This window comes from Procambarus clarkii, chromosome 26 (genome assembly GCF_040958095.1).
Source record: "Procambarus clarkii isolate CNS0578487 chromosome 26, FALCON_Pclarkii_2.0, whole genome shotgun sequence".
In the NCBI taxonomy this organism is placed as follows: Eukaryota; Metazoa; Arthropoda; class Malacostraca; order Decapoda; family Cambaridae; genus Procambarus; species Procambarus clarkii.
In genome coordinates this window covers 9,231,930-9,258,880 of record NC_091175.1, presented here as the reverse complement: position 1 = coordinate 9,258,880, position 26,951 = coordinate 9,231,930, and the positions used below count along the sequence as shown (strand labels likewise).

At 45.4% G+C, this 26,951-nt stretch overlaps 1 protein-coding gene across 1 annotated transcript; it reads right to left on the bottom strand.

Annotated features, from left to right (window-relative positions):
- Positions 1 to 350: 350 nt before the first annotated feature.
- LOC138368709 (uncharacterized) lies at positions 351 to 26,951 on the bottom strand. Its single transcript, XM_069331431.1, has 4 exons — positions 26,249 to 26,951; positions 24,824 to 25,816; positions 1,857 to 2,102; positions 351 to 436 (listed from the first exon to the last, which is right to left on the bottom strand). The coding sequence occupies exons 1-4, from the start codon at positions 26,949 to 26,951 to the stop codon at positions 351 to 353; spliced, it is 2,028 nt and encodes a 675-aa protein (XP_069187532.1).

The following is a 26,951-nucleotide window of genomic DNA, read 5'->3' as shown; positions in this document are numbered from 1 at the left end:
ACGGGGGTCGAGGCCCCCCCCCTGCTGGTCTTATCACCCCCCCCCCCTCTCTTGCAGTCGTCAACTATGCAACAGTCCCTTTTTTTTTAGTCTTGCATAAGTCTTTTTTTTAGGTGTAAAGTCTTGTCAGTCTTTTTTATGGGGGGAGGGAAAGTCTTACGTGGGTCTTTTTTATGTGTAAAGTATTGTCGGAGTTATTTGTGGGTGTTAAGTCTTTATTTTAAGTCTTTTATTTTTTGAGGTGTAAAATCTTGCCTGACAGCCTTTTTATTAGGTTTAAAAACTTGTCTGAGTCTTACTAGCTGTAAAGTCTGGTCTGACAGTCTTTCTTTTAGGTATAAAGATTTATCTCAGCCCTTTTTAGGTGTAAAATCTTGCCCAAAGTGTAAGTCTTGACCATCGTGCGGGAAGGCTGGGCCGATTGGACAGGCTACGTCTGCACAAAAAAAAAGTAAATAAATAATTACAGTAAGATAAAGCTCCTTAAACAGAACATTAAAACATGTGTGGAAGCATCGGAGTGTGTACACGTGAATACCACACAGTATTCATCTATAGGCATCGATATATACTGAAAAACACGTGAAGAACTTCACACATACACACTCACACACCTGACAAGAGAGAGCAAGCTAAGCTTAGCTGCCAACACACACATACATGGTGTCAGCAAGGCGGACAGCCCGCCTGCTATCATAACTCACATCCTCTCCCATTGATAAGGTCTGATAAGGTATGCCTCTTCATTTTCCTTTCCCACTTCTCGAGGTCCGCTATCTCTCCTCCTCCCCCCCCCCTTCCTTTGCAAGACATCTTCACGAACGTCCCTTCCTCCCTTCATTAACTTCCCTTTCCTTTTTTTCCAGCTGTGAGAGTTGGTATTTGTTAATGGCGACTTGGAAGTTGAATAGCATTTCTGTCCCAATAATTGTTGGGGGGCGTCTGAAGACTGAACGTCTCGTTCCTTAGTACCAATGTAAACACTGGCTCTATGGTGCTCCTTGTTGCTGTTCCCTGTTGGAGAGTTCCTTCAAGACTGTTCCCTGTTGGAGAGTTTCTTCAGGACTGTTCCCTGTTGGAGAGTTCCTTCAAGACTGTTCCCTGTTGGAGAGTTCCTTCAAGACTGTTCCCTGTTGGAGAGTTCCTTTAGGACTGTTCCCTGTTGGAGAGTTCCTTCAAGACTGTTCCCTGTTGGAGAGTTCCTTCAGGACTGTTCCCTGTTGGAGAGTTCCTTTAAGACTGTTCCCTGTTGGAGAGTTCCTTCAGGACTGTTACCTGTTGGAGAGTTCCTTTAAGACTGTTCCCTGTTGGAGAGTTCCTTTAAGACTGCTCCCTGTTGGAGAGTTCCTTCAGGACTGTTCCCTGTTGGATAGTTCCTTTAAGACTGTTCCCTGTTGGAAAGTTCCTTCAAGACGTAATTTGTCAAGTATTTCTTGTGGATTATTCTAGCCTGCTCACTTGCTTAAGGAACGAATTAGAATTAGAAGATGAACTAATTAGAGAAATATGAATTAAAATTCACGAAAAAATCGTAATATTTTATATCTTAAAATAGTAGATTAGAAAACATAATAATTAGAAAAACGCAACTAAGTTAGATAAGACCTAATTTGTCATTTGAATCAGTATAAGAACTATTGCTTGTGATTCTGTAAAACTATTTCCATTGTTAAGTTATTCGAATAAGACCGAATATCCGGCCAGTAGAGAACAGGATGACTCCGCTGATCTCTACTTAGCGAAGTGGAACGACTGGTTCGCGTCTCGTGTTTCAGCTGTGATAGATCACTGAGTTTTGTTACATCATCAGGAAAAAAAATTATTAATGAACCAGTAGGAATAGCCACAGCTTGAACGGCTTGCTGCTTGAACGGCTTGCTGCTTGAACGGCTTGCTGCTTGAACGACTTGCTGCTTGAACGGCTTGCTGCTTGAACGGCTTGCTGCTTGAACGGCTTACAGCTTGAACGGCTTGCTGCTTGAACGGCTTGCTGCTTGAACGGCTTACAGCTTGAACGGCTTGCTGCTTGAACGGCTTGCTGCTTGAACGGCTTACAGCTTGAACGGCTTGCTGCTTGAACGGCTTGCTGCTTGAACGGCTTGCTGCTTGAACGGCTTACAGCTTGAACGGCTTACAGCTTGAACGGCTTACAGCTTGAACGGCTTACAGCTTGAACGGCTTGCAACTTGAACGGCTTGCAACTTGAACGGCTTGCAGCTTCAACGGATTAGAGCTTGAACGGCTTGCAGCTTGAGCGGCTTGCTGCTTGAACGGCTTGAACATTAAGCCACTCCAAGAGGTGACACGGGCATGAATAACCCGTAAAGTGTGGGTACACATAACTGTCCCTGAACACCTTATATCAACCCGCTCTTGAGACTTCACCTAACTCGTAACCTAATCAAGTTACCTTAGAGTCACTAACACGGACTCTATCGACACTGCACGTGGTTATAACACTCTCAAGACTGCACACTTCGCGACTCACCATAGTCCGTGCTACATGGACATTTTGTTCTGAGTACCTAAATCTAAAACATACTTCTTTCCTATGATAGATTCGTCCGGTCGTCGCTTCCTTGCGCCAACGACTCGCCTTAGGCATGACTACTCGGGCGCTTACGACAGGAGGAGGAGGAGGTCGTCTCTGAGGCACATCTACCCGCTGCAGGAGTCGTACCTCAGATACCACCAGACATTTCGTCAACAACAAAATGTGACTATCGATCTGCTTTGCCAATTGTCTCAAGGAGCAGGACTCTGTGCAAGGGTCTCCATTATCTGTGTGTTGTTCTGGTCCTTCCTTATCGCTCTTCCCTGCTACTGCCAATCCTTATACCGGGTATTTGGTACCCCCAGATACTGAACATTCAGCTCCCTGTACACCACACATTCAGCTCCCTGTACACCAGACATTCAGCACCCTGTACACTACACATAAAATATCAACTGGCATTCCAAGCCATTTCGACCAACCACATCCAAATCCATCCATCTTATCTCGGCACTTACTGCTTGTTCATCCTACAATTAAGGGGCAATGAATGCCAAGGGATATTTTCAGTGATTTAAATCAGCATCATATCTGTTTTGTCTCGCAAATCTTGCATGCAAATTGCAGAGACAATCCTCCCTTCCCCCCCCCCCCCCACCCCTCCATATTGAACTGAGACTTATGCAGAGGAAAATAGAAACAGAGAAGTTAACTGAAATCCCAAGTTTCGGTTCAGTGAGCACTGAAGGAATTAGATTTTTTTGGGGGGTCATCTCTGAATGAACTACAGACTCGTAAGATTTGTTGAGAATAACGTTGGCGGGCGAGTGTATATTTGTGTGGTGTATATCTTTCAGGAGAAAGCGCTTAGACACATTATTGAATATGTGTCTAAGGAGAAATCACACACACACACACACACACACACACACACACACACACACACACACACACACACACACACACACACACACACACACACACACACACACACATGTATATACATGAAGGGAAGAAGAGGAGAGGGGAAGGAGGAGAGAGCGAGGGAGAGACCCGAGTACAACCGGGTACTCCTTTTACCGAAGTATAAGGATAATGGTGCATTGTGGTTAGAGAGCAGGGCATGAATGAGTGGGTAGAGAGAAGAGAAATGAATGAGTGGGTAGAGAGAAGAGAAATGAATGAGTGGGTAGAGAGCAGGGCATGAATGAGTGGGTAGAGAGCAGGGCATGAATGAGTGGGAGGAGAGCAGGGCATGAATGAGTGGGTAGAGAGCAGGGCATGAATGAGTGGGTAGAGAGCAGGGCATGAATGAGTGGGTAGAGAGAAGAGAAATGAATGAGTGGGTAGAGAGCAGGGCATGAATGAGTGGGTAGAGAGAAGAGAAATGAATGAGTGGGTAGAGAGCAGGGCATGAATGAGTGGGTAGAGAGCAAGGCATGAATGAGTGGGTAGAGAGCAGGGCATGAATGAGTGGGTAGAGAGCAAGGCATGAATGAGTGGGTAGAAGGTATTTATTTATTTATTTCAAGCTTATACATCGTTGAATAATGGCTAATGTAAACAAAAATTATGAACGAAATATTAATTTCAATACAGTATCGATCGATTTATTATTATTATTCCATTCAACGAGAAAATAGTTTTGAGGTAATGGTGGCGACTCGAACCGGCGTTCTGGTGATTCCCACACACCTGTCTTAACCCACCCGGCGACAATAGGACAAAAAGCTAACCTACCCGGAAATGTACTGAATTTACATTATTATTATTAATATTAACAGCGCGTATGTCTGAATAATATTGATTCGGGAAAGACCTGGGTAAATACTGGTTTGAAAGCATGGTTGTTCATTTATGGAAATAAATTTTACAGGGTATATATATATATATATATATATATATATATATATATATATATATATATATATATATATATATATATATATATATATATATATACATATATATGAGCTGCCTGAAATATGGGTCAATAGGCCTTCAGTAGATGCCTTCATTCACATTTTTTTTCATTTTATATCGTTCTCGACTACACTGGTCGAAGATCGCAACGGTTGGACCAGGATTCATAACATTTGCGCCTTCACTGACGAAACATGTACATCTTTCCTTATTCACATGGCGGCTTTCTTGACCTTGATTAAACAGTTTAATCACCTGGTTAACAAGCTCATAAACTGTGTTATCAAATATTGACTAAACCGCTATGATAAAGGGTCGAAGATCTAACTGTTTCGCCAAGACGATACATAAGTGCATGATCGCAACCCTCCGAGGCAATGATCGCGATATATAAGCGTAGACCACGAAGGCTGAACGAGAACTGCGCTTATATGATATATATATAAACATGGAATTATTCGAACGCGCAGGGTCTCATATTACGAACGCGTAAGGGGATGCAGCGTTCTCGAAGGCGCCTATTTTGCTGCTGCCCGCAGCCAGCTCCACTCTGCCTAATATATGATATGGTGTCGCGCTAATCACCGTGTTTACACTCTTGCTGGAGGTGGCAACACTTGTCTTGACGACAATTATAATAGCTTGAGCCATCCCACTTGTGCTTTATCAACCCCCCTTGTGTCTTCTTTATCTCTCTCTCTCTCTCTCTCTCTCTCTCTCTCTCTCTCTCTCTCTCTCTCTCTCTCTCTCTCTCTCTCTCTCTCTCTCTCTCTCTCTCTCTCTCTCTCTCTCTCTGGTACAATCAACGGAACAATCGTTGTACCAGCCTTCCTCTCCTCCTCGGCATCCGACAACCTTGTGAAGGAAATTCTACCTACCTGCCCACTTACATCAGCTGGCAGGTGTACATGATCCCAATTTTACACGTTGTGCCACCGAGTGGGCCTCTCGTGCAGGCCCATCACCTCAACCACCATCTTCAAAAGCCCACAAGCAATCCAGCTGGGATGACCCCATTGTAGACCAAGTTGCTGCAGAGTGCCTGGGTGCTGCAACAACACAACACGACATTGCTCGCCTCACAGCAGTAGCAGCACCACATGCAGGGGATTTTCTGTTAGCAACCCCAATGTCGGCAACTGGCACACGTCTCACACCACACGCCCTCCGAATTGCTGTGGCCCTCCGCCTTGCTGCCCCAATCCACACCAAATACAGGTTTATTTGCGGCGAGGTGGAGGCCGACAGGTACGGCCACCATGGCCTACTCTGCCAAAGCACAGGGGGATGGCACTCGAGGCACAGTGAAGTTAACGATATCAAGAGGAGCCTCACCACAGCTGGATGCCCAGCCGAGAGAGAGCCCCGTTACCTAACGCCCCGTAACTCTGATGCTCTTATTGGTCGCCCAGATGGTATCACTGTGAACCCCTGGAAGAATGGCAAGCAGTTGGTATGGGACTACACGTGCGTATCAACCCTGGCTAGCACCTACAGTGTTGCACAACCAGGTGGCGCTGCCACCCACAGGGAAGCAGCCAAATCCCGTAAGTACAGAGAACTGGATCACCACTATAATTTTATTTCTGAGACACTCGGCGCCTGCGGTAAGAGTGCCACCAGTTTTTTGAAGGAATTGCGTTCTAGGCTAATTGAAACAACAAGAGATCCTAGAGCTGCCAGCTTCCTTTTCCAGCGCCTCAGCGTGGCGATACAGAGGGGAAACGCACACTGCATTCAGGGTTCCTGCCCGCCATCTGAAGAGCTGGAGGAACTCGACAACTTATGATAATCAACTTTGTACCCTATATGTAAATCCTTTATAGTAATAAAGTTTATATATATATATATATATATATATATATATATATATATATATATATATATATATATATATATGTCGTACCTAATAGCCAGAACGCACTCCTCAGCCTACTATTCAAGGCCCGATTTGCCTAATAAGCCAAGTTTTCATGAATTAATGTTTTTTCGTCTACCTAACCTACCTAACCTAACCTAACCTAGCTTTTTTTGGCTACCTAACCTAACCTTACCTATAAATATAGGTTAGGTTAGGTTAGGTAGGGTTGGTTAGGTTCGGTCATATATCTACGTTAATTTTAACTCCAATAAAAAAAAATTGACCTCATACATAGAGAAAAGGGTTGCTTTATCATTTCATAAGAAAAATATTATAGTAAATATATTAATTCAGGAAAACTTGGCTTATTAGGCAAATCGGGCCTTGAATAGTAGGCTGAGAAGTGAGTTCTGGCTACTAGGTACGACATATATATATATATATATATATATATATATATATATATATATATATATATATATATATATATATATATATATATATATGCGAACAAGCCTGAATGGTCCCCAGGACAATATGCAACTGAAAACTCACACCCCAGAAGTGACTCGAACCCATACTCCCAGAAGCAACACAACTGGTATGTACAAGACGCCTTAATCCACTTGACCATCACGACCGGACATAATGAGGTGATAGCCGAGGCTATTTGAACCACCCCACCGCCGGCACTCGGATAGTAATCTTGGGCATAGCATTTTACCAAATCACCTCATTCTTTGGGGCACACGTGAGGAACACAAATGCGAACAAGCCTGAATGGTCCCCAGGACAATATGCAACTGAAAACTCACACCCCAGAAGTGACTCGAACCCATACTCCCAGAAGCAACACAACTGGTATGTACAAGACGCCTTAATCCACTTGACCATCACGACCGGACATAATGAGGTGATAGCCGAGGCTATTTGAACCACCCCACCGCCGGCACTCGGATAGTAATCTTTCAAATATTCAAATAGTTCAAATAGGTTCAAATAGGTGGTTCAAATAGCCTCGGCTATCACCTCATTATGTCCGGTCGTGATGGTCAAGTGGATTAAGGCGTCTTGTACATACCAGTTGTGTTGCTTCTGGGAGTATGGGTTCGAGTCACTTCTGGGGTGTGAGTTTTCAGTTGCATATTGTCCTGGGGACCATTCAGGCTTGTTCGCATTTGTGTTCCTCACGTGTGCCCCAAAGAATGAGGTGATTTGGTAAAATGCTATGCCCAAGATTACTATCCGAGTGCCGGCGGTGGGGTGGTTCAAATAGCCTCGGCTATCACCTCATTATGTCCGGTCGTGATGGTCAAGTGGATTAAGGCGTCTTGTACATACCAGTTGTGTTGCTTCTGGGAGTATGGGTTCGAGTCACTTCTGGGGTGTGAGTTTTCAGTTGCATATTGTCCTGGGGACCATTCAGGCTTGTTCGCATTTGTGTTCCTCACGTGTGCCCCAAAGAATGAGGTGATTTGGTAAAATGCTATGCCCAAGATTACTATCCGAGTGCCGGCGGTGGGGTGGTTCAAATAGCCTCGGCTATCACCTCATTATGTCCGGTCGTGATGGTCAAGTGGATTAAGGCGTCTTGTACATACCAGTTGTGTTGCTTCTGGGAGTATGGGTTCGAGTCACTTCTGGGGTGTGAGTTTTCAGTTATATATATATATATATATATATATATATGGTGTAACATTAACTGCAAAAATAAAAATAGTATATCAATGCCTCCCTCCTACGTCTTGTCTCCTCACGACACTGTTGTAGCAGGTAGATATGAAAGGGGGGCTGGGTGGCGAGGGGGGGGGGGGTATTAGGAGGGTGAGCAGGGAGGGGGGCAGGAGGAAGAAGGGGGTCACGAGAGATGGAGCGGGGGAGGAGGAGAGGGGAAGGGGGCAGAGAGATATTCTAGGTGTTGGTTATTTGTCAATGTAACGGCGTGTGTCTCACTTTATGCTATATATAGATAACCTATAGTGACCCTCCCCCCCCCCACACACACACACACTCTCCGGGTGGGGGGGGGAGAAAGAGAGAGAGAGAGAGAGAGAGAGAGAGAGAGAGAGAGAGAGAGAGAGAGAGAGAGAGAGAGAGAGAGAGAGAGAGAGAGAGAGAGAGGTACGGAGGAAGCTCTACCAACTATGCCTAGCTCAAGAAACTTGACACTCTCCTTGAAAGAAGCTAATGGAAGTTCCAGTTAGCAAAAGGAAAAGTCGTTCAGCGGTCAATAACTACAGACCAGTGTCCCTACTTTCCTTATACGAGCTAAATTGTTGAGCCTCTAAATTGATGATTGCTAAATCGGTCAGCAAATAATATTTTTTACCATCGTCGGTTCTGCTAATCTTTTGCTGAACCTCTTCACTACACGGCAACAGTCAGGTGCCCTTGATCGGGTTTAGAAATCTGGATTACCAGCAAAGCTTCAAGCACTAGGCAGCTCAGGATTCACATTACAGCTAATAATGGACTAGCTGCAGGTAAGGACTCTTAACAGAAATCCTTAATTCTGAGCACGGTGCTGAAGTGAGAGAGAGAGAGAAGGATTGACAGGTCACCACGCCAGAGCCTTCAGCGCGACAGAGATCTTGGGAGATTCTGGACCAACTTCAGAGTCAACCAGAAGCTGGTTACCCACAACTTGAGACGCTCAACCGTCAATATGCTCATGCTGGCTATTTCTCTCACAAGAACATCAAAACATCAGCAATCTTTCCCTCCTCGGCTATCTCGTATTTAGACTCGTTCGTTCAGCTTGACTGCCTCGTTCGATCCCCATGCAGGATATGGCCTTGGAGTCAAGTCAAGCGACAACTTCGAAGGCTCCGGCACACAGCTGTCTCCTCGTTCAGCGTATACCTTGCATGATAGTTAATTTAACGTGTGCCTAATTGACACTAATAATTATCTCATCAAATAAATATACGGTTCTAAAGTCAGGCTTCAGATGAGGCTCATGTAGGATACCAGTCCTTACTTTATTTAGATTTTTTTTTATTAGGAACGGCAGTATTGCTCCTAATCCCAGTCTTAGATAGAAAAAAAGGAGAAGAGAGTTTCAGGAGGGAAGAGAAAGCTTTCCAGGGCCAACGATTGGCCAATCGCCAATACAGTCTGGCCTGTTTTAAGCTTTTCGCATTTCTTCACTGTTATGTTTCACTGATTGTTAAATTTGTAACTTTTCCTCTACTCACCTCCGTTGTCTTTGTTATTGTTTAATTTGTTTTTGTTTGTGTATGTTCCACAGCTCCGGTGAGGAATGTTGTCAGCCTCTTCTGTTAGGCTTCCTACGTTACTACGTAGGAAGCCTACGTAGACTTTGGTAGGCTTCCCAAGTTACTACGAGTCTACTCACCTATTTGTGCTTGCGGGGGTTGAGCCGTTTCATTAAGTACTTCATCTCCTATTCTGTATCCTGTGTCTGGCCTCCTGTTTCCACCGCCTAGTTTCATTACTTTTCCATTTACTCGGGTTGAACTTCAACAGCCATTTGTTGGACCATGCACTCAGTCTGTCTAGGTCATCTTGTAGCCTCCTACTATCATCCTCTGTTTCAATCCTCCTCATCATTTTTGCATCATCAGCAAACATTGAGAGAAGTGTGTGTGTGTGTGTGTGTGTGTGTGTGTGTGTGTGTGTGTGTGTGTGTGTGTGTGTGTGTGTGTGTGTGTGTGTGTGTGTGTGTGTGTGTCTGTCTGTCTGCCTGTCTGTCTGTCTTGAGAACATTTTCGATAGCTCGTTAATTCTGCACGCAAAGGTCACATTAAGGGCCAGTCAGTGTCACGTTAAACCCTGACATAATAAGACTATTTTTATTTGAAAACTGATATGTTTTGAGGGAGCCATAGACCCATAGACCCATAGAGCCATAGAGGACATTTGTAATTACTAACCAGCAGCGGAACATGTTTTGAGTTCCAACAACAAAACGCCCTTTCCTACCATTATTTAATAAAGATAGACAAGGTACAAATCTAAATATCACATTCTGGTGTGACAAGCTCAATAGGTATTTATATTTGAAGTAAACATTCTTCAGGCACTCTTCCAGATATGTGAAAATGATGTTATTGTCTAGCATTAATAACTAGAGTCAGACCCTTGTAATAATATTATTACATGCTACAAGTAGTACCTTGTCGTGGCTCGCGGGTGTGCAGTCCATGATGCTAAGGTTTCCACCAACGGAGGGCCCTCACACCAGAGTACAAATCACTGCCTCTGGCACTACACCAGAGGCCCTTCGTGTGGGGACCTACGCATTCCTAGCGTGCTCGCTGTGTCAAGCGCTGTAATTATAGTCAATAACGACAGCTTGCTATGGCTACTACGCTTAAAAATATTCGCCAGCTCCCCGCTACCAGATTAATTTGTAAAAACATCGCGTGTTTCTAAACCTGCTCCCCACACACACACACACACACACACACACACACACACACACACACACACACACACACACACACACACACACACACACGCCTACACTTGGCTCCGACGCAGGCCAGCCGCTATTGTTAGCGTGGGGGTGCCAATTGACCCGTTTAATCGTTAACTTGTGCATCTATTTCCTCACCAACCACACACCTCTGGAGGCTCAAATTCAACGCTGGAGTACATTTCGTGATTAGTTTCAGCTTTCGCTCGCAGATCCGGCCCGCGTGGACAGCCCCATAGACGCGTGGATTGAAAACTGAATCAAGCAAGAAAAGTCTAGCCGAGGCTAATTTTAGCTGGGGGTTGCAGTGCGTGGGAGTGTGTGGACGTCACGCTTGGCATGGGAGCAAGGACTGGGAGGCACAGGTGCCCCATGGGTGGAGTAGGGGAGAGAGTGGTGATACCCCCATTCCCCTTCTCCCTTTTCCCCCTGCCCTCTGGGCACAAGAGGGTGTTTACCCATCGGAAGAAGGTGAAGGGAGGGAAGGCTTGAGACAGCGGTTGATGTCTTTGATCAAAGTGGAGGGGGAGAGAGCTAGGAGCTGGGGACACAGATCATGTCCTAGGGAGGAGAGGGAAGCTGGGACACAGCTGGTGTCCTAGGGAGCGAGAGGGGAGGCAGGGGGGGGGGGGAAACCTGTATATATTTGTTGCCTACCTAATGTCAACAGATGTTGGGCTATCTTGGGTCACCTGCGGGTGTTGGCTATCCTGGTGACTGTGGGTGTTGATAATTCTGGTGATTGTGCATGTTGGCTATCCTAGCATGGGTGGGTGTTGGCTATCCTGGCATTAACAGGTGTTGGCTATCCTGGCAACTGTGGGTGTTACCTGTCCTGGCGACTACGGGTGTTGGCTATCCTGGCCCCTATTGAGATGTTGACAACTTTCATGCATGCAGATGTTGGCTACCCTCGTACCCATCTCTCCCACCACACACCCCTTTCCTTTACTTTTCTATATACCCTTATTCTGCCCCCTTTTCTCCTGCCCCTTCCCTCTCCCTCCTCCTATCCCCCCCACCTCCCTTCCTCTCCCTCCCACCCTCCCTCCCTCTGTCATTTTCACCCCAAGGTCATCAGCGCTTCCCCCTGTCACGGATGGGACAGAGCTGTCGTATTTAGCCTCCTGATAAAGCCAAATTTACCTGTAGCACAGTGGTCTACGTGCTCGGTTCGCAACTCTCAGTGTATATACGCCGGTGATAGTAATGGGGTATATAATGTTTCTATATGTGACATGAGTATACTTCTGTATCTGTGATATGAGTATATTTCTAAAGGCGAGGTGAATATATTTATGTATATATGGCGTGAGATTATTTATATAACATGAATATATTTCTGAATATGTGATATGAGTAGTTTCTTCCCCTTATCTCACATGTTGAGATACCAAGGTACCTGAAACCATGTTGGTCAACATATGTGGGTGTTGCTTTATCAGAATTGAGGGGTCAGCCTCGGTGTTGGTCCTGCATCGTTAGTTCTAGTAATTCAAGACTCGTCGTGTTGGTCTCTGGTTGGGCCTCCTTCCGTGTGATTTTTTTGCTGTCGCTGCAGTTAAGGTCAGGTTTTGCTCGCTGATGCTGCCAGCGACATCAGCGGTAGGCCCGCAGATCACAGGCCTACCATGGGAACGTCTGGATGATAAATATCCTTAAAGTTTGCCCTTAAACAGACCGTCTTTTTCTTTTTAAGCTCATGAGAGCGATGCATAGAAAACGCCAATGTCATGATGCTTTGGTTTTTTCTATTGCGTCGCACTTTTATGGGATTTAGTCCATTCCGTTAAAAAAAAGAGCTGCGTTCAGTTCTGTGACGTTTTAAAAGTTGGACATAATCCCAGTGGCTCGTTGGTTGTTAGGTTCGTGGACTCAATATACGTTAAAAAAAAAAAATCGTTCGACTCTCGTTCGAATAAAAGCGACTCTCCTGTGCAGTGCTATAAGAGTTAATTTAAAGTTGCTGTTCCTTACACGTCTTTCTTAATAATAATATAGGTGTATTATTGTTTAAATCTTTGGTATTTTTTTTTTTGTATTTTCTTAATTTTACTTAATATGAATCTATCATTTATTATATTTTATGGTTGTTAAAGTCTTCACTTGGAATTTTGTATTAAATTTTAAAGATGTTACATATTTTGCATCATCTTCTGGTATTATTTGATTTAAAATAAATATTTTTAAATTGTACCTGTGATTTCTCCTTATTATTTATGTTGTATTATCTCATAGTTAAAGTAAGTGGTGTATTCTGTTTGTATAATGGTTTAAATTCAAGAATAGTTATCCCTCGTGGTGTTTATCGTATTCGCAGTTACAGAGAACCGAAATATGCTTTTCAACCGTAATGGTGAAATTTGATTTACCACCTTACCCCCCCCCTTCCATCAGTACGACCCCACCATCTCCCTCAACCAGCGCCATCACCAACCCCTACCACCCCTACCTCTACCACCCCCACCCCCCTTCACCAGCTCCCCATGGAGTAATTGCTATAGTCTCCGGCAGTAATAACACCTCCTTCATCGACGAGACGGGAGATAGACAACAGAATCCTCTCCCTTCTCTCTCTCTCTTTCTCTCTCTCTCTCTCTCTCTCTCTCTCTCTCTCTCTCTCTCTCTCTCTCTCTCTCTCTCTCTCTCTCTCTCTCTCTCTCTCTCTCTCTCATTATAAACTACTAGCCTATCATTTAACCAGTAATTAACATCGAGGAAGCTGAATAAAAATGAATTATGAATTAGATCAACTAAGCCGTTGCAAGGATCGTTGTGCTCGGCTCGAATCATTCTTACAATTACCAGTTTTTTCCCTCGTTTTAAGACTTTTTTTTTGTCCTCCAAAAGGCCGTAAAATTCTTCAACATTTTCATCATCTACAAAACATCACATATTAAGGGGAGTTATTTCCCGGGGCTCAGTGTAAGTTATTGTGCTGTGGTGGAGAACACACAGTGTTCAGTGTAAGTTATTGTGCTGTGGTGGAGAACACACAGTGTTCAGTGTAAGTTATTGTGCTGGGGTGCAGAACACACAGTGTTCAGTGTAAGTTATTGTGCTGGGGTGCAGAACACACAGTGTTCAGTGTAAGTTATTGTGCTGTGGTGCAGAACACACAGTGTTCAGTGTAAGTTATTGTGCTGGGGTGGAGAACACACAGTGTTCAGTGTAAGTTATTGTGCTGTGGTGGAGAACACACAGTGTTCAGTGTAAGTTATTGTGCTGGGGTGGAGAACACTGTGTTCAATGTAAGTTATTGTGCCGGGGTGGAGAACACACAGTGTTCAGTGTAAGTTATTGTGCCGGGGTGCAGAACACAGTGTTCAGTGTAAGTTATTGTGCCGGGGTGCAGAACACACAGTGTTCAGTGTAAGTTCTCGTGCCGGGGTGCAGAACACACAGTGTTCAGTGTAAGTTCTCGTGCCGGGGTGCAGAACACACAGTGTTCAGTGTAAGTTCTCGTGCCGGGGTGCAGAACACACAAATCTGGTGTTTTACCTGCTACTTCAGTGACGAGACTTGACTTTGAAATCTGTTTAGATATGCATTTATCTCGCGGTAAACGAACGACGAGTTTTTTTATTTTTATTCTAAATACAATAATACATGTTGTCATAGTCCGGGACAGGAAGCCTGTATAAATGCATATATATATATATATATATATATATATATATATATATATATATATATATATATATATATATATATATATATATATATATATATACATATATATATATATATATATACACACATTTTAATCATGTATGCTGATCTACTCCATGGTCAAATTACTGACCCTCTGGATGCACTCCGGTAACAAGTTGCTTAGCTCCTGGGGTACCTATTTATAACTAGGCGAACAGATGTATTAGATGAAAGGAAAATTGGCCCAACCATTTCTGTCCCTATCGGGATGTGCGTCGAGAATGAAGCCAACTCTGTGACGCTATGAATGTATCAGTTAGTATGTCTGTTAATTATATCTTTGAAAATATGTTTTCTTTAAAGATTGTCTTAGTACTCACCTGATTGTACTCTTCAAGATGAGCTTGTGGGGGGTTTGGGCTTTGGCTCATAGACCCCCATCTTTCAACTGAGCGCATCAATCCGAATGTCAGCCATGTTAGGCTTCCTGCCTCTTAAACACAGCAAATAAAATGTTATGTGTTCTCACTATGAAAATGTGAGGTCGAAAATAATCTAAATAAGAAACGTTGTGATGAGAAGTAATAAATTTGGGTGATGGCCTATGTGACTCCAGATGACGTCTGAGAAATGGCTTCTTGATTTTAACCCAGACAAATGCAAGGTTATAACAAGAAAAGCAGCGAGGAGACCCCCCTCCCCTGCACCTCGCCTTACAGCAGGTCAAAATGAAGAAGTGGCATCGTCTACATTAGAAAAGGAGTAGGAACTGGGAGCAAACTTAACCTTAAGCAAACTTAACACCAGCAGCATGTATAACAAGAATAATGTCGGAGGCGGACGCCAGTCTGGTCATTGTCCAGACAATCTTCAAGTACATAGACTTGAGAAGGAACTCAAGTCTATGTACCTGTACTCCCCAACTCTTGAGAAGGAAGCCTCAAGACACTCACATTAAGAAAAGGCGTCTGAGGCTGCACGCAAAATGTAGGCACTTGCACGCAAGCTCCCGCTCACTGTTGCCATCCCCGCGAGGGCCGACGACGTCGTTAAACACATCAGAACAGGCATAAAGTCACACTAATGACTAAAGGGAGTTGCCTGTCACCGCTGTTGTTCTCTCTCATGTTAAAGAGTCATTTCTGGTCTCCAGGCTTGCTGGCTGAGATTATATATATATATATATATATATATATATATATATATATATATATATATATATATATATATATATATATATATATATATATATATGGGCAATTTCCTTCACCCTGATGTTCTTGTTACCTAGCAGTAAATAGGTACCTGGGAGTAAGACAACTGCTACAGGCTGCCTCCTGAGTGTGTGTATGTGGAAAAAAAAAGTAGTTAGTAAAAGTTGATTGATTGACAGTTGAGAGGCGGGACTAAATAGCCGGAGCTCAATCACCGCAAGCACAACTAGGTGCTTGCGGTGATTGGTCTCTCTCTCTCTCTCTCTCTCTCTCTCTCTCTCTCTCTCTCTCTCTCTCTCTCTCTCTCTCTCTCTCTCTCTCTCTCTCTCTCTCTCTCTTTAACTTTTATTAACTATGAGATCAATGATTCTAGCACGAATCTTCTGTAATTTTTCTTCACTTAAAATGGATGTTTAAAAAATTAAACTTTCCAAGGAGCGTTTTGCAGTTTTATTACAGCACGACGCTAAGCGATGCGTTTCGTTGACCCTTGTCAACATCATCATAGGAGGTACAAGCGGTGACAACTCATTATGCCACCCAAGAGGTGGCACGGGCATGAATAGCCCGCAAGGTGACAATTGTATAGCAGCCAAATATATAAACCTGAGATGAGGTGAAGCGCTTCAATACGAGCCAATAGGTCCACTTGAGTTTACCATTCTCCCACGTTTCAGTGAGGCTGTGGGAGTTGGGGGAGGCCTGTGGGGGTTGGGGGAGGCCTGTGGGGGTTGGGGGAGGCCTGTGGGGGTTGGGGGAGGCCTGTGGGGGTTGGGGGAGGCCTGTGGGGGTTGGGGAAGGGAGGGGAGGACAGCGAGGCTGTGGATGCATGAGGAAGCAGGAACGGAGGTGAGTCTAATTGTCCCAAGACTAGCTCCACTCTCATTATTATTGTTGTTAAAGATTGGCTACCTGGAACAAAAAAAAAGTTCCAAGTAGCACGGGCTATGGTGAGCCCGTAGTTACCACTCTCAGCCGTGTCAAAACGCCAAGCAACTCTTTACCTCAAAAAATTACCTCTTAACTGGGCCCTAATCTGGTCTTTAGCATCACTAAGTACTGTAGCAATTAAATTAATGTAGTGGGGGGGGGTCGTCTTACTCATGTCTCTACCCCCGTCCCCACCTCATACCCCTCACCCCCCCTCCTTCCCCTCACTGTGAGGGGGTCATGCAGCTGTTGTGTCAGCATTCCCCACCTCACAAAGCTACCAGCAGGAGGGCCCTCATACCTCAAGCAACGTCCACACACACATGCTTCAACTAATGAGTGTTTTATCACCTCATTCGCGCTCGCTTTGATATTCCTGAGCTGATCTTCAGCGTATGAGTGATTAGTCTTCCTGGTTTTTAATGGAACCATTTTTTTCGTATTTATTGAGGATTATGTGTGTGTGTTTTGTGTTTTTTTAGGGGGTTAAAATGAGGTGTTTTATTAGGTGTTTTAAACATTCTTGGGTTTTTAATCGAAGCTTTTTATCAATGGATTTGGGAATTGTTTATTAATTGGGCTTGAATTTGTTTGTGGTGGCTTCTCTCTCTCTCTCTCTCTCTCTCTCTCTCTCTCTCTCTCTCTCTCTCTCTCTCTCTCTCTCTCTCTCTCTCTCTCTCTCTCTCTCTCTCTCTCTCTCTCAACCTGTGGAGAGGATTTAAGAGTCAGCTCAGCGACAGCCACGAGTGGTTGAGGAATTTAAGTTTCATAAGAACGACAGGTTTTGGTCCAACTGTGTGTATGTCTGATTTACATAAACTGATCCTGGCACATTCACACACACACACACACACACACACACACACACACACACACACACACACACACACACACACACACACACACACACACACACACACATATATATATATCGTGAATACTTGACCATAGTATCCGCTTGTGTTAAGAACTGGATATTCTTTATCCTTTCTGCAACCATCCAGAAATAGTACATCCCACTGTTCCAATCAAGTAAGTACTGGAGGTCCCCGCCATGCAAGTACCGAATACTCCCCACTTGCAGGTACTATCAGTACTGGTATACCAAAAGCTCCCTTTTTTTCCCCCTTATTCCCCTCCCTTTTTCCCCCCTCCCTTCCCCTCCTCTCACACATTTTCCTCCTACACCAGGAAAGGATGTGTGAGAAATTAGGGAAATATATTATGTGAAGTGAGTAATGGCGGTATATGTGTGAGGGGAAGAAATATGGCGCCGGTACAGACAGATATTAATTATAGAAATTTCACACGTGTAAAGGGAGGGGATATTTTTTTTCCACTCAACACTCGAATAATGCTACATAAGCAGCATATTATATATATATATATATATATATATATATATATATATATATATATATATATATATATATATATATATATATATATATATATATATATATATATATACTTTTTTAAATAGCCTATGTGTGTAGCTTTTAATAGCCTCCGTACCAATATGTAACCCTATATGATTAATAGCTATGTAGGCCTCGAATGACGGTAGTTGGCTTCCTCTTGTAATAGCCGCGTTCGTGAACTAATAGCCGGATTTCAGACACGAACAGGCTGACCTGTTCTGGTATTAACCACCTTTCACACACAATAACATTGTATCCTGGTACAATAACCTGTCTCCAGGTACAATAACTTGCCTCCAGGTACAATAACTTTACCTCCTGGTACAATAACCTTGCCTCCAGGTACAATAACCTTACCTCCAGGTACAATAACCTGCCTCCAGGTACAATAACCCTGCCTCCTGGTACAATAACCTTACCTCCAGGTACAATAACCTACCTCCTGGTACAATAACCTTACCTCCAGGTACAATAACCTTACCTCCAGGTACAATAACCTTACCTCCAGGTACAATAACCTTACCTCCTGGTACAATAACCTTACCTCCTGGTACAATAACCTTACCTCCAGGTACAATAACCTACCACATACGACCAGCCATCCACCCACAGACGAGCTCCACAGGTACGGGTACGAAGGCTCTCCGTTCAACGACCAGGTCGCCCGCCCATTAATATTCCGTATGCTTCGTATTTGGTGATGTTGCAGTCAAGGCAAATGATGCAAGTCAAGATCTGCAATGTGGCGCGCCGCCGCGGCCCACGCCAAATGCCAGAGATACAAGATGAAGGTCAGAGAGCAGGCATAGAGATGAGACCCTAAGCAGGACTGGTAACTGTTTAAGCAAGATGGATTAGGGCAATGGATATGTGGAAACAAATTTGGGGAAAAAACATGCCCCAAAAAGTCCTATTTAGAATCCGTTGTAATATATATATATATATATATATATATATATATATATATATATATATATATATATATATATATATATATATATATATATATAACGAACGAAACGAAGGATAGACACACATTATAAGTTTAGATTTAGGAAAGATCTGGGTAAATACCGGTTTAGAAACAGGGTTGTTGATTTATGGAAGAAATAAATCAACGTAGCATGATATGTTACCCGTTAACATTATAGACGTGAGTTCCCTGGATTGTTTCAAGCGAAGGTTGGACACAAACACACACACACCTATATGTCTCATTGAACATAACAGCATATTCCGTATTTACTATTTTCTGATTTAGGGCTTCTATCCCTCTTACTAATGGTCTTGCATCAGGGTTCAGCTGGAAGAGGAGTTCACCAAAAGTCATGTTGTTTTAGGTGAAGAAAAGAATTGAATAACTGAAGAATATATTACACTAATTACAAAATCGCACAACGTTTCGAACCTCCATGGTTCATTCTCAAGTGAAAAGAAATTGCAGAACTCTTATCCTCTTGATATGAGCTTCAGGGGACAGGTCTGGTGATATCAACCCCCAGGTCTTTTTCTCTCTCTCTTATTCTGGAAGAATTTCTTTTCCCAAATGATACCTTGTATCTGGCCTCCTGCTCCCTACTCCTATTTTTATTACATTTGTTCGGATTAAACTCTAACAACCATTTGTTGCACCATTCCTTCAGTTTGTCCAGATCATCTTGAAACCTCATGTTATCCTCCTTTGTCTTAATCCGTCTCGTAATTTTGGCGTCGTCAGCAAACATTGAGAGGAATGAGTCTATACCCTCTGGAAGATCATATACTTATATCAGAAACAGGATAGGTCCGAGTACAGAACCCTGTGGGACTCCGATTGTGACTTCCCGACAATCTGAGGTCTCACCCCTCATTGTAACTCTGCTTTTTATTGCTTAGATACTCCCTTATCCACTGGAGCGCCTTACCAGCTACACCTGCCTATTTCTCCAACTTATGCACCAGCCTCTTATGGGGTACTGTGTCAAAGGCTTTCCGACAGTCCAATAAAATATATTTTCCCATCCTTCTCTTTTTTTTATTAATCAGGAATTTTATTAAGATCAATACACTGTGATCACTCATTCCCAAGGGTGCTTCCATCTTAACTTCCCTTATATCCCTCTCAGTTAGGGTAAATGTCAGATCACATGGCTCGTTCATCCTCTCCTCTCATTCTTGTCGGTCCCTTGACGTGTTGACTTAGAAAGTTTCTTGTTGCCACATCCAGCAGCTTAGCTCTCCATGTGCCTGGTCCTCCATGTGGGTCTCCGTTCTCCCAGTCTATCTTCCCGTGGTTGAAGTCTTCTATGATTATTAGTCTGGATCTGTTCCTGCTAGCGACAGAAGCTGCTCTCTCTATTATATTGATGGTGGCCCATGTTGTTTCTGGGTCTGTCATCCTGTCTGGGTCTTCTGTCGTTTGGAGAGGGGTTATATATGACTACTACTATAAGTTTTTGTCCTCCAATTGCTACGGTACCTGTTATGTAGTCACTGAAACCATCACAGTCCTGGATAACCATCTCTTCAAAACACTAGTCTCTTCTTATCAGCAGAGCTACTCCACTTCCACCTCTTCCTTCCCTCTCTTACCTTACTACAAAGTAGTCCTGTGGAAACACTGCATTTAATATAGTTTTCGTTACCAACGTTGCCAGTCCTGTTAATCTGTATATCCTACAACTGTACCAGTGTTGCCAGTCCTGCTCACCGAATTTCAGTGCTGAAAACCTGAATCTTATACCCTTCCCCCCCCCCCCTCCCTCCCTCCTTCCCCTCCACTCCCCCAGGTCATTGTGGCCATCAGTGGTCTGCTTTAGCGTCTGTCTGTGTCTGTCTATCTCTGCCTGACACTAATTCTTACACCTGGTGATGAATAAGGCTACAATAGAACACGAGAATTAGAAGGAAAGATGTGATATTGGAAACTTTTTTTTCAGTTTCTACTTATAATGTGTAATTATTTGAAGAGATTGTACTTAGAATTATTAGATGCAATTTGCGTTTCTAGTCGTTTAAAAGACACCAATAAGCAGTTTGATGCATATTTGCAGTTTTTGTGGCTTTAAAGCGCAGTCTACTATACACGAGCAATCCGGATTAAATTCACTTTATTGGGGGACAGGTAGCCTGTATGTATATTATATATATACAGCAGCAACAGGTCAAACTACTGACCCTCTGCAGGATGCAACACCACAACAAGCTGACTAACTCCCGCATATCAATTTACTGTCAGGTGAACAGGTGCATTAGGTGGTGAGAAACGTACCCAGTAACCATTTCCCACCTGTCCGAGATTCGAACCTGGAATTCCAGATTGTGAGTCGGGCAACAGGCACATCACAGCTGATCCTCCTTCACAGCTGATTGTCGGGTGGTGTCCCGCAAGATTATTACAGAGGACGAGGAGTGACTGGCATTAGACGTAGCAGCAACACCAGCAGCAGAAGCAGGAGCAGCAGGAGCACCAGCAGGAGCACCAGCAACACCTGCAGCAGCAGCAGCAGCAGGAGCAGGAACAACAGCAACACCTGCAGCAGCAGCAGGAACAACAGCAACACCTGCAGCAGCAGCAGCAGCAGCAGCAGCAGGAACAACAGCAACACCTGCAGCAGCAGCAGGAGCAGCAGCAGGAGCAGCAGCAGGAGCAACAACACCTGCAGCAGGAGCAGCAGCAGGAACAACAACACCTGCAGCAGGAGCAGCAGCAGGAACAACAACACCTGCAGCAGGAGCAGCAGCAGGAACAACAGCAACACCTGCAGCAGGAGCAGGAGCAGCAGCAGGAACAACAGCAACACCTGCAGCAGCAGCAGCAGGAACAACAGCAACACCTGCAGCAGCAGCAGGAGCAGCAGCAGGAACAACTGCAACACCTGCAGCAGCAGCAGCAGCAGCAGCAGGAACAACAACACCTGCAGCAGGAGCAGCAGCAGGAACAACAGCAACACCTGCAGCAGCAGCAGGAGCAGCAGCAGGAACAACAGCAACACCTGCAGCAGCAGCAGGAGCAGCAGCAGGAACAACAACAACACCTGCAGCAGCAGCAGGAGCACCAGCAGCAGCAGCAGCAGGCCCGGAAGGCCTTCCCCCTCCCTCACCAACCAGCCACCCTCACAGCTCCTCTCCAACAATTAGCCCCCCATTCCTTGCTAATGAGAATGGTAGCCACCTCCATCAATTTCCCCTGACTTATTGATGTTGATGCTGACGTTTTTATCTCGCCTCCTGATTAACTGTACTACCAGCCGGCTAGATAATATGTATTCCGCTAATCACTAGCCATTTCTTCTCTTTTTACCAGAGAAATCTTAATTAACCGCTCCCTCTCTCCCCTTCCCCCCTGCTCCTTACACAGGTCATTTTGGGCACAGCGGCTGGATAGTGATCTTAGAGCTCACGGCTGATGGTGAGGACTTAATTAGAGAGGCTGAGGTCATGACTCTCAACACTGACTAGATGCTCCAGAAGATCTCATCTCCGGAATGAAGGCATCTCACTTTCTTAAGTCCGTGTGAACACAATTAGGTCCAAAGTAACTCTAAATTTTTGCGAAACATATCGTCAATGCCGGTCAGAATACGTGTTAATTAATGTGTAGCAGGTTTTTATGGGGTGATTAGATACAGGTGGATAGTTTAGCTGTTATTACAGAATTGCTTTCAGTTTGGCTTTTTCTTGAGTACTTGCTTCGTCAAAATATATTTAAAAAGATAAAATAGCTGGAGTGCATGATAGGCGAAGAGAAGATCCCGTAGTGGGGGTACATGCCCGTTATTACACGTCCAGTCGAAATTATTTTCGTAGAAACAAGGTAGATGAGGCGACTGCTTAGGCTGAACCACACACACACGCTAGGGGGCCTCGTAGCCTGGTGGATAGCGCGCAGGACTCGTAATTCTGTGGCGCGGGTTCGATTCCCGCACGAGGCAGAAACAAATGGGCAAAGTTTCTTTCACCCTAAGTGCCCCTGTTACCTAGCAGTAAATAGGTACCTGGGAGTTAGTCAGCTGTCACGGGCTGCTTCCTGGGGTGTGTGTGTGTGTGTGGGGTGGGAAATTAAAAAAAAAAAAAAGTAGTTAGTAAACAGTTGATTGACAGTTGAGAGGCGGGCCGAAAGAGCCAAAGCTCAACCCCCGCAAAAACACAACTAGTAAACACACACACACACACACACACACACACACACACACACACACACACGCATACGCACACACATACACACTATGGAATGCTTTAGGCAGTGATGTAGTGGAGGCTGACTCCATACACAGTTTTAAATGTAGATATGATAGAGCCCAGTAGGCTCAGGAATCTGTACACCAGTTGATTGACAGTTGAGAGGCGGGCCCAAAGAGCCAAAGCTCAACCCCCGCAAGCACAAATAGGTGAGTACAAATAGGTGAGCACACACACACACACACACTCACACACACACACACACACACACACACACACACACACACACACAGTCTTCCCTAATCAGAGCCTGTCAGCCTACACCAGCGCCTCCGTCAGCCTGTCACTGAAGGCTGCATGACTGGGGTCTCCTCCCCAGCATACCCAACCACAGCCTGCTGGACGTTGGTCATTCTCCACACGTGCAGCTCCGTCAGGTGTGTGTCTGTGTTGCTGCATTACTATCTTCACCCCCACCACCACCCACCACCACCCCTACCACCCCTACCACCATCACCACCATCCCCAAACATTCCTACCACCCCCACATATCCATACCACCACCACCTACACTTACAACACACTCCCATCATCACTGCTACTACCACCACCACCACTACCACCACCACTATCGCACGCACATCACTACCATCGCTGCCACCACCTCTACCACAACTACACACCTCTCCCAGCACTGTGAAAGTAAAATCTCTCTCATCTCTTGGAAATAACAGTATCTCTCTCTCTCTACTTTGGTAAATATTGGTATCTCTCTCCACCTAACCTCTCCACCACAGTCTTGAACACCGCCTACCACGAGAGCTGATTTCAATGCCTTCAAACGCATCATCTTGAGGGCAGAAAAGGAGAATGGATGGGAAGCAGAATGGGAGAGAGAGAGGGAGAGAGAGAGAGAGAGAGAGAGAGAGAGAGAGAGAGAGAGAGAGAGAGAGAGAGAGAGAGAGAGAGAGAGAGAGAGAGAGAGAGAGAGAGAGAGAGAGAGAGCACAAAAGTATTACAATGTCTTAGACAAGCGTGTGATCAAATCCTGACTCGTCTTGAAAGCTCATAAAAACAAAACAAAAACACCTGTCATCCCGCAAGCAAGCAAGCAAGCACCCACACTCCGACACTGTGATTGGCCATTTAACGTCTTGCTTCTGGAATATATCATTAACCCTGCTGGCTGAAGTCATTAAAACAAAAAAAAACAATGTTTCGGACTGGCGAAACTGCTCCAAAATGTCTTCATTAGCGTCCAGGTGAGGCAGTGGTGTAATTATACCTGGTCCTCAGACGATAAAACCGATGGGGTGATTTACACCGTACGCCAGACCTATTTTTTATTTTTTACATCTTTTACTCACTCAGGTTTACTCACTCGTAACATTACTCACCTCATAAACGTCGCGGGTAATTGGCTAGACATGACAACTGTAAACGTTTTTGTTTGGATCTGTCTCTGACACGTGACAAAACGTTTGCGATGCTGTGTATAGATGCTGGAAGGGATGGATGGATGGATGGAGATGGATGAGAGCGGGAGAAGCGGTTGGTGCAGGATGGATTAGAAGGAAGGATGGATGAGAAAGAGAGAGGTGGATGGATGAACGCGTAAGATGCAGCAACAAGCGGTGGGTGAGAGGTACTGGAATGGTGAATGCCCCACTGCGTAAGATATCTTTACAGAGCAACAAGAGTGAAGTTTAGAGTGAATGTTGAGACCTGGCGCATCAAGGGAAGAGTGATTTGGTCGTAGATTGGCAGCGGTGACTGGTCGTAGACTAGCAGCGGTGATTGATCGTAGAGTGGCAGCGGTGATTGGTCGTAGAGTGGCAGCGGTGATTGGTCGTAGAGTGACAGCGGTGATAGGTCGTAGAGTGACAGCGGTGACTGGTCGTAGAGTGACAGCGGTGACTGGTCGTAGAGTAGCAGCGGTGACTGGTCGTAGAGTGGCAGCGGTGACTGGTCGTAGACTAGCAGCGGTGATTGGTCGTAGATTGGCAGCGGTGATTGGTCGTAGACTAGCAGCGGTGACTGGTCGTAGAGTGACAGCGGTGACTGGTCGTAGAGTGACAGCGGTGACTGGTGGTAGACTAGCAGCGGTGACTGGTCGTAGAGTGACAGCGGTGACTGGTCGTAGAGTGACAGCGGTGACTGGTCGTAGAGTGACAGCGGTGACTGGTGGTAGACTAGCAGCGGTGACTGGTCGTAGAGTGGCAGCGGTGATAGGTCGTAGAGTGACAGCGGTGACTGGTCGTAGAGTGACAGCGGTGACTGGTGGTAGACTAGCAGCGGTGACTGGTCGTAGACTAGCAGCGGTGACTGGTCGTAGATTGGCAGCGGTGATTGGTCGTAGAGTGGCAGCGGTGATTGGTCGTAGAGTGACAGCGGTGACTGGTCGTAGAGTAGCAGCGGTGATTGGTCGTAGAGTGGCAGCGGTGACTGGTTGTAGAGTGACAACGGTGACTGGTCGTAGAATAGCAGTGGTGATTGGTCGTAGACTGGCAGCGGTGATTGGTCGTAGAGTGGCAACGTCGGGGGAACTTACATCGCAGCATTCAAAAGCTGAAATGACATCTCCAGTTGAGACAACTTCTAGACATTCCAGCCAAGCGTGGGTGTCCCATTCTCCGGTGTTGGTCTGCGGAGAACCGGCTTCTCGTGTCTTATCCTTGGATAAGAACAGACGAAGACAAAAATGGCTGTACCTCGAAGCTGTTTCGAATTCACAGTTTTACAAACAAAGAATTCGTGCCCCCAAAGAAGAAACTCGTCCATGGAGGACAGAAGTACCAGACAGTATCCACCAGTACCTGACAGTGTCCACCAGTACCCTACAGTGTCCACCAGTACCAGACACTGTCCTCCAGTACCCCTCCCTCCCTCACCTCAGCATATTATATCTCTGAAACTCAGCCGGGGCAACAAAGCCTACTCAGACTTCCTAATACGAAATCCAAGAATGACTTCGCGAAGCCAAACGAGGTGTCGGGGGAAGGGTCGAACCCTGGATAATGAAGACATCTGGTCGTGAGAAAAGCGGGTGTAATCCACTTTCCTAACTACACCCCGCACAATTTATGAGGCTCACTCACACTTTTACCCCAGAACCCGTCTCCCAGGCAGAAAATTAGCATTAAGACGAACACACAAGATGCTTGGACGCGGACGGTGGAATGTTGTTGTTGTTGTTGTTGCTGCTGCTGCTTCTGCTGTTGTTGCAGGCCCTAGTGGAGCATTGTTGGAGGCCCCTGGGGAATTGTTGGAGGCCCTGGGGCATTGTTGGAGGCCTCGGGGGCATTGTTGGAGGCCCTGGGGCATTGTTGGAGGTCCCTGGGGCGTTGTTGGAGACCCTGGGGCTTTGTTGGAGGCCCCCTGGGGCGTTGTTGGAGGCCCTGGGGCATTGCTGGAGGCCCCGGGGTTTTGTTGGAGGCTTTGGGGCATTGTTGGAGGTGATGGGGCTTTGTTGGAGGCCCCCTGGGGCATTGTTGAGGCTCTGGGGCTTATTTGGAGGCCCTGGGGCGTTGTTGGAGGCCCTGGGGCATTGTTGGAGGCCCCTGGGGCTTTGTTGGAGGCCCTGGGGTTTTGTTGGAGGCTCTGGGGCATTGTTGGAGGCCCTGGGGTTTTGTTGGAGGCTCTGGGGCATTGTTGGAGGCCCTGGGGCTTTGTTGGAGGCCCTGGGGCATTGTTGGAGGCCCTGGGGCATTGTTGGAGGCCTCTGGGTATTGTTGGAGGGCCCTGGGGCTTTGTTGGAGGCCACTGGGGCATTGTTGGAGGCCTCGGGGTATTGTTGGAGGCCCTGGGGCTTTGTTGGAGGCCCCTGGGGCATTGTTGGAGGCCCCTGGGGCAT